This window comes from Lagenorhynchus albirostris, chromosome 11 (assembly GCF_949774975.1).
Source record: "Lagenorhynchus albirostris chromosome 11, mLagAlb1.1, whole genome shotgun sequence".
Lineage (NCBI taxonomy): Eukaryota > Metazoa > Chordata > Mammalia > Artiodactyla > Delphinidae > Lagenorhynchus > Lagenorhynchus albirostris.
The window spans coordinates 64693145-64701393 of NC_083105.1; the positions used below are offsets into that span (position 1 = coordinate 64693145).

General features: G+C 50.1%; 1 protein-coding gene across 3 annotated transcripts; it reads right to left on the reverse strand.

Moving 5' to 3' along the window:
- Positions 1 to 296: 296 nt before the first annotated feature.
- On the reverse strand, positions 297 to 5854 carry TMEM106C (transmembrane protein 106C). 3 transcript variants are annotated; one of them, XM_060165016.1, is made up of 8 exons: positions 5739 to 5854; positions 5053 to 5316; positions 4057 to 4120; positions 3400 to 3559; positions 3170 to 3310; positions 2678 to 2727; positions 1926 to 1979; positions 297 to 1045 (listed from the first exon to the last, which is right to left on the reverse strand). In XM_060165016.1, the coding sequence occupies exons 2-8, from the start codon at positions 5237 to 5239 to the stop codon at positions 949 to 951; spliced, it is 753 nt and encodes a 250-aa protein (XP_060020999.1). In that variant the 5' UTR covers positions 5240 to 5316; positions 5739 to 5854; the 3' UTR covers positions 297 to 948. The 3 variants fall into 3 exon arrangements, with proteins under 3 accessions (XP_060020999.1, XP_060020997.1, XP_060020998.1); XM_060165014.1 differs by lacking the exon at positions 2678 to 2727; XM_060165015.1 differs by lacking the exon at positions 2678 to 2727 and having other exon boundaries at positions 5053 to 5267; positions 5739 to 5850.
- Between the last annotated feature and the right edge of the window lie 2395 nt (positions 5855 to 8249).

Genomic DNA, 8249 nt, shown 5'->3' on the forward strand with positions numbered 1-8249 from the left:
GTCCTCTTAATTAGCAAGTTATTCCTCCTCAGGGAAGCAGCTTCTCAATCCTCAGGCATCACTGCTCTACCTCGTCCAACCTCCAGGGGGCATTAAGTGCTCTGTTCTACAACAGCGATAGGCCAACCTGTCACCATCAGAGGTAGACGGACTGCGATAGGAGCTCACGGGGACAGTACAAGCAGGGCTTCTTCTCTTCCCTTCCCATCGTGTGCTGATAACACTTCACAAGCAACTATTCTACGGTCCCCCAGAGGTGCCTACTGAGACATCCAGACAATCAGAGGAGACACAGATGAATCAAAAGCAGGGTTTACTTTTCTACCAAATTCTCCAATCCATGTTCCAGCCAATGGATGAAGGGTAAATCAGACCCCACAGACTCTTGGTAAAAACAGTTTTAACTTTCTACAGGAAAAAAAAAGTTATTTTTTTTTCTTTAATAAAGTTCCTAGGCATTTGGAAGCAGATGAATAAATTTCACATATTGAATGGTCTGTGCTTTCTTCTTTAATGTATCCAAATGCTCCCTCCCTGCTGCCTCTTCTGTGATGAGGCCCCGAAAACAGTTCTGCAACTGCACCGACCGTCTTATTTCCGGATCACTCTGTCGTCTGATACCCTAGAACCATGGTATGATTTTAACTGATAATGGCCCAAGAACAGTTGAAAAGATCTCAGTTAAACTCTTCAAACCTTCTTTGAGTGCCTACTATTTGCTGGGCATAGGCTAGGCACTAGGCAGTGATCCTGCTGGTTCTGAGAAAATTAAATGGCGCTACAGAGAGGAGTTTTCCTCCCTAGTGGCAGGAGGACGTCTGCTGGGGACTAAGAGAACCAATTTCTCCTCTGGTTCTACCCCCTGGGGTAGGTACAGGGCTCAGGCCCCGGAAACAGATGCTGTGTCTCTTCTGACAGGTGCTGCCATGGAAGAACCACGAGCAGTTTCTAAACAGCTGTGGAATTTGCTCCACAATCCACATAGTGATGTGTCTCCAGGGAGCTCTGGGTCATGTGGCCAATGTAGGAAATCTTCACTGAAGTTCTAGGGAAAGGAAAACCAACGAGAATTAATTGTTTCTGAGACGAAATAAGTAAGAAACATCGCCCGAGTAATTTCTTGCAAGCTCAGGCAGTAATATCCACAGGTCCTAGATACGTATCTTCATGGTTACACAACCAGGAGGTCAGAGGATCTTTCCACATCCCCAGAGACACTGTGCCCTGAGCTGACCCTCTAAATATGTGGTTCTGAACCGGGGACGATTTTAACCCACAGGGGACTTCTGGCAACGTCTGAACATTTGGGGTTGTTACAACTGAGTGGGGGAGGAGGTGGTGTTACTGGCATCTAGTGGGTAGAGGCCAGGCTGTAAAACGTCCTACAAGGCACAGAACAGCCCCTCGCAACAAACAACTGTCTGGCCCAAAATGTCAATAGTGCCAAGGCTAAGAAACCCTGCTCTAACCCTGCTATTTCAAATGTCTGCAGCAGAACCTTGTCACTTGCAAATTTAACAGTCACGGTTCTAGAGATTACGCTACCGGTCCATGACAATGTGGTAATTTGTGTGGCTATAGAGTAAGTCTGGCCAGATGCCCAGGGTTTACGCCTTGAGAAAGCTTTTCTTTTCTTTACTAGTTCCATCAGGATTCTAAAGGGATCACACAACTCGACCCCATTTCATGGAGAAAATTCTACAACTAACCGTTCACTGTGACCCTGGTGATTTGTGACAGGGATTTGGACACTGTACCTAAACGACAGCAAGGCTCTGCCGTGTCTGTGCCTGTAAGGTACTGGGCATCCCCCCTTTGGTCTGTGGGTCCCACGGGCTCTCCTGAGCAAAGGTGGCCAGCTCACGTGGCCTGACGGTCCAGGCTCAAACACAAAGGCCCTGGACACAGGGAAATGAGCAACGTACCGCATGAAGACCACTGTGCTGTGCACCAGGATATCGGGTAACCTGCAGAAGAAGCTGCAAAACAGCAAACAGAGAAATGGTTGTTTTTGTTTTTGTTTTTTTAAAAAAAGGCGAATCAGCTGGAGTGCTGAGTTACGCTGTCAAACTGAGGAGCAGTCAGCCCCGTTTGGGCTCCTCCCCTGCCCCACACCCGCCCTTCTGGTTTAAGTGCTGTCCTGGCTCACTAGTTCCGAGTCCCCACAAGTGTCCTTCCATCCTCCCACAACACCATCTTTTTGTTTGTTCATACCCATCACAAAATGCTGCAGCTTGGAAATGTTTCTAGTGGCCTAATGTTCTCTTTAAGAAATTTGAGCACTTCAGTCACATATCAAATACCACATCCTGGGCTTCACTGGTGGCACAGTGGTTGAGAGTCTGCCTGCCGATGCAGGGGACACGGGTTCGTGCCCCGGTCTGGGAAGATCCCACATGCCGCGGAGCGGCTCGGCCCGTGAGCCATGGCCGCTGAGCCTGCGCGTCCGGAGCTTGTGCTCCGCAACAGGAGAGGCCACGGCAGTGAGAGGCCCGCGTACCGCAAAAAAAAGAAAAAAAATACCACATCCTCCAAATAAACTTCAAGATGCCCAAAACTAGGGAACCCACAGGCCCAAGGCTGGAACTTAAGGCAGGACCGGCCCCCAACAATTGAGCTCAACTCTGAATCCCTTTCATCCAGTAAGAAGCACACATGTAGAGAACACTGTCCTTACTACACATAGGAAAATGGTCCTCCCATCTCAGCCTTCACGGTAAAATTCACCTGAAAATAAGACACCAGAGTCAGTCTGTGGCTAAGGAGGCTTGACAAAGAACAGTACTACAATCTGCAACACAAGGACCTGAGAGCATTCTTCTATCACATACAAAATATTTCCCCAAGACTGTCCCTGATCCAGACGATGAGCCTCTAACAGATCTTCCAACCTCTTCCCTGTTGAGAGGCCAATGGATCACACGGCCTCTCCTCGATTGCTGGCAAATCGCTTTCTCTGACAAATTCTTTTGTTCCTGTAACACTTAAATGCTAGCTGATTTTTTCCCCTAATTTTTCATAATTACAGAGCTCATCACGTCTTCCTCATCAACCAGTTGCTACAAGTGGAAATGAGGAGAGGAAGAGGAAAGTAATGAGGTGATAGCATTCCACAGTGCCTACTCTTTTCTCAGGCCCACGGGGCCAGGATCCTAAAAGGATGGCATACCAGATGCTCGCTCCGAGGTGGAATGAGGGAGATGTTAGTTGTCACATATGACCCAACCACGGTGTTCATGTACTGAACCTGGCTGGACAGGCTGGTCACCGCCACAGAGTAGAAGTTGGAGTTCCTGATTTTCAGGGTGGCCTGCATCAGAGCAAGAGAGGAAACACGTGTAAGTGTCCTGGCTACAAGACTCACAGGTGCACACCCAGGAAGGGAGGCCCTAATCTTACCGTGATGGCGAGGATTACAAGGGAGTCCTGCTCATTAAACGTGACTTTCACCACTTTGATGCCGTCATCATCCACGAGGACCGAGTGTGGAAACAGGAAGAAAACCACCAAACCAGATGCCAGGAGACAGAGCAGAACAGACAGGAGGACATACTGCTTCCTGCAAACAACAAAGCACATGACCAACCCAGGCAGTCAGAGATCAAGGTCCAATCAGTCAAGATTAAATGCAAAAGCAGGAATGAGGCGGGGAGGGACAAGAAAGTGAAAAGAGCAAGGAATCACAAACCAGGAAAGAGTACGTGGAGCGGGTTCACAAACCCATCTGAATGCTGTCTGCCGTCTGGGAAGAGAAGCTGAAGAGAGGAACTGTGTGGACAGAAACATCTCTTCACCTGCCAGGACACCCTCTTCTCCAATTCCTACTGATTCAAGTTCCTTCATTTGGCCCTCTGTTCTCAAAACATTTCTAGCTTCAAGTTCCCTTCCCCAGACTGTGATGGGGGCAGAGACATCTTACTTGAGCAAACAGTATTAAAGCAAGTGGGGAATTTACAGGAACAGATAACGTTTTCAAGAAGTTAACTGGCATTCATACACAGAAAAAGGGACTAGGGACCACCGTAGGCATTAACAGGAGAGACGCAGGTGACTCACGTTCTCTGAGGACGCAATCTCTGATCACTGTGTGGGATCAAAGCCACCAACTCATTTACTTGCTCTAGAAAAGAAACAAACAACACTTTCGGTAAAATAAACCCCACGTGTTGTAGTACTTTCTATCACATACACAGTAGCCTGTCACAAATATATTGTCTGGAATTAGACGTTTCTAAGATACCAGTTTTATATTTGGGGTCTAATGAACAAGAAACAGTATGTAGAGAGTGCTACAAATTACAAAATATCTATCAGTGCTCCCACGGCAGTGACGTGGAAGTTGAGAAATCTAGGATCTCGTTCTGGCTTTACTGCATGGCCTTGAGCTGCTGCATGGCTTTCAGCTATGGCATAGCCTTGGGGAAGTCATTACCTCTCTAGGCCACTGTGTCCTCATCTGTAATATGAAGGCTTTGGAGTAAACGGTTTCTAAGGTTCTTACCGGCTCTAAACCTCTGTGACCCTCCATTTACCCTGTTAGGCCTTCTTGAGAGCCAACTTAGTGATAGATGATTCTGTACCCAATCCAGGCTCCACGCCTGTGCGTGTTTTTCTCCCTCCCCTTGACTTATTTTTCAGATCTTAGGTGGTTCATGATTCACTACCTGCTTCCTTGAACAGAAGCTTCCAAGATGGTGTCTGCTCCTCCCCCACAAAGCCACGCCAGGCCTTATGAGCGACAGCAATAAAGAAATGTGCCCGTCAACAAGCCCCACAGTCTAGAGCAAGCCAAACGTTCCAAACCAAGGAAACAACGAACAAAAGAGTGCAAGTGAAGAAAAGCAAGGCTTTCGAATACTGGGAAACCTAGAGAAGCTGTGGAACCTGCACAAGTTTATCAAGGCAGCTCAGCTGGCTCCACAGGGCATGGCCTATGACCGTGGTACTGCCGCCCAGGAGAAAAGTTCTGGCTGGGAGACCGGAGAAGCCCTCTGGGTATCCTGGAATTCTCCTTGGGGAATCATCCTTCCCATGATCACCAAAGACTCTCACCTGTTGGAATGTAGCCTGTCCCCTGGCACGTGAGACAGGTGATGCTATCTCGCCCTGTGAACTCCACATATGGGAACTGAGCAATGGCTTCTTCCTGCTCCCGTTCAGCCAGCAAATCCTCCCTGTCATCTGCCTTCTTCCGCTTGCAAGAAGGGGGGTGAGCATAAGCGGACTGCTGGGACCCCATGGCCAGGATGTGCCACTTGTGTCATGTCCTAGGATGCAAAGAGGCAAGTGAGTGCGTGTTGGTGGCCGTGCGTCTTTCTGTGAGAAAAGTGAGAACACAAAAATGACCAAATTGCCGTCCTGAATGTGATCCCAAACACCTGCACAATTTCTAGCAGGCTCTTTTTGTAGCAGTGCTCCCTAACCTCCCTCCGACTCCTGACACACACAGCCGGAGAAACGGGGCGCCAGCTCCTCACAGCCCCACGGCTCAGGTCACCCCAGCTCCCACGTGGTCCAGCTTCACCCCTTCCTGTCCGCTATTTGCAAACTCTGTGCCCTCCTCGAGAAAACCTCCCCAGCAATCAACAGGCACCAAATTAATAACAGGCCTCAAAGATTCCCCACCCCCCTCCACTCCCAAACCCAGGAGGCGGGCTCAGGTCACGCCCCTTGGCAAAAAGCGCGCTCCGAGCCCACCGGAGTCGCCCAGGAGGGAGCAAATGCCGAAGGCTCCAGACCTGCAGGGCACGAGCTCCCGGCAGCTCCTTCACGGGCCGGACCGCCAGCCACCTGCCCGCTTCAGCAGGTTTACCTTCCTCTTGGGTCTTCGGAACTGCCCGCACTCGATGCGCACGCGCAGAATGGCAAGCTGGCCCGGGACGCCGGCGTGAGCGCGCGCGTGCGCTCTTCGCGGCCCTGCTGACGGCGCTGGGAGAGGGCGGCAGAGAGCTGGGGGTTGGGGTTCGGGTTGGAGCAGCGCTTCTCGGGGCTTGAGGCTGGTGCAGTGGAGATGATTGAGTCCCCCAGAAATGCTGGGAAAGGCTCAAGTTTCCAGAGGAAGAGGAAGGCGGAAAGAGCCGGCAGCCAAAGCCATTCTCAGCTATTCTCTGAGCATAGGGGTTGTGTGGAGACGCCGAGGGTAAAAAGTGCATCAGACACAGAACCTGCCCTCATCCTGCTTTAGGGCGTCCCCTTCCCCAGCCCTAGACACACACACACACACACACAAGGCATGCACATAAGGGGTTAGAGGACACTTTTTAAAGGGCGGGTTTCTTTGTAGGGACTGCCTGGTTGCGCTTCGCCTGCAGCAGAAGGAAGCAAGCGAGGGCAGACTTTAAGCAGGTGAAGTTATAAAGACGATGCTGGGGAGAGGAGAGATTCTGAACTGGGTGAATGGGGGGCATGCCCTGCAACGTGGAGGGAGGCTGGCGACCTTCGAGGTCTCTGCCATCTCCACTTCTCTCTCCTCCTCCTCCTGTGAAGAAGGCTGATGCCACTGCTGCTGTCTAGGCACCTGTGCAACTGCTGGTCCCAGTCAGCCCACTGAGTCTTTAGACTAAGAAATGGTAAAGAAAAAATTATTGAATGACACTGGTTGGAGACGGAAAGGCAGACTTTGTTCAAGGTGGGCAATGGTGATAGGTGTGGAGGGACAGCTGCACCAATGGGGTCTTCCAGTGGGGGAGAGAGATTGGATTCAAGTCTGAATCAGCAGGGTAACTGGGAATTTAGAGTCAAGGAACAGGGTGCCGGTCAGTGGATGGAAAATTACTAAGAGAAAACATCAGCGGTGAGGGGAATTCTGGCTAAACTGACCTAACGGGATTATTGCTGAAGACACACCATGGTGGTCAGACATTACCTGGGGGATGATGGAGGATGAGGAATCCAATCAGATATGGAAGGTGATCAGATTTTGAGAGGGGTTCTTGCTAAGCTGACTTAGCAGGGTTTGTGCAAAAACTGGATTATACAATAAGTGCACAGATGGACCTAGGAGAAGTTTCAGGAACCTGACTAAAGTTTGGTCAAGAAAAGAATATTTGGCAGAAGCAACAAGAAACCACTGCTCCTCTTTTTCCATCTACGGCCCGTACCTTCCCCTTCCTGAAATCGACCTTCACCTCTCTCCATGCAAGCTCTATACCAGTTTATATTCCTCGTTTACACAAATCTGATTTTGTTGGAGGCAACGATTTGCTCAATGAAAAATACATTTCCCTGCCTACTTACCATATGGCACAGTTTGAGCCAATGAGGTGTGTGGGACTTCCAGGAAATCTCCTTAAACGTGATGGGGACTCAACCTGTGATTTGATCTTCCTCTTCCTGTTTGGAATTTAGACTTGATGTTGGAGATGGGGCAGCTATCTTGTGCCCATGAGGCAAGAAGTGCATGCTAAGGAAGGCTGGGTAGAGGGATTAAAAGAGCCTGGGTGCCTGATGACCTTTGGAGCCACACTCAGGCTCTGGACTACCTTTCTTCTGACTTCTCATCACATGAGAAAAATAACCAACCCCACCCCGACAAATTGTGTTTTGTGTGTGTGTGTGTGTGTGTGTGTGTGTGTGCCTTTCTCATAGTGGGATGCAATCCTAAAAGATACAGACGCAGAGCTAGTTAAAGGGGAAGCCTGGATTTTAACACAGGCAGTCTGACTGCTTTACCCAAACACCATGTAGGCCACACTTAGGTTTCTATCCTCTTCTAACATCCGCCTTTAGGGCACATGCCTTTAGAGAGAGGGAGGCCTCTTGCCTGTCTGAGGCCTGTCTTCCAAGTTCAGCTTTCTTGTCTGAAGACCCACTTCTCACAGGGAATTCACCTGGGGAATCTGGGGAATGAGCCCATCCTTTAGTCACATGGGGATTGCCTCACTTTGTGGCCTCTGCTGGAACCCTGCCAAGGGCAAGAGGCAGTGAGCCTAATGTCCACACTGTGGATGGACACTGCAGAGGGTGGTCCAGGCTGTCCCAGGCACAGGGAAGGTGAGGAGGCAGCAGCCTGCTTCATACCAGCTTAAGAGGAAGAGAAGGCCAGGGGAAGATTGAGGGCTGTGGATGTTTCATAAAGGAAGAGAAACAGGCTAAGGGCTTGGGCCTGTGGTGAGGAAAAGCGGGGCTCATGTTGCTGGGGACTGTAAAGGGGGTCTGGGGGCGTAACCAGCAGAACCCTTGAGGCTTTCTGTCCACTGTCTGGGACAAATAGACTGTACCCTCCAGTGTGGCTCTTCCTTGTGACCCCA

Bases quoted from the DNA above. Each gene is read 5' to 3' on its own strand.
- TMEM106C (XM_060165014.1), bottom strand. From the start codon at position 5,239: ATGGGGTCCCAGCAGTCCGCTTATGCTCACCCCCCTTCTTGCAAGCGG. The intron at 3,560-4,056 runs GTGAGTCACCTG...TGTTGTTTGCAG, and splicing joins AGATTGCGTCCTCAGAGAAC to GAAGCAGTATGTCCTCCTGT. The intron at 3,311-3,399 runs GTAAGATTAGGG...GCTCTGATGCAG, and splicing joins TTGTAATCCTCGCCATCACG to GCCACCCTGAAAATCAGGAA.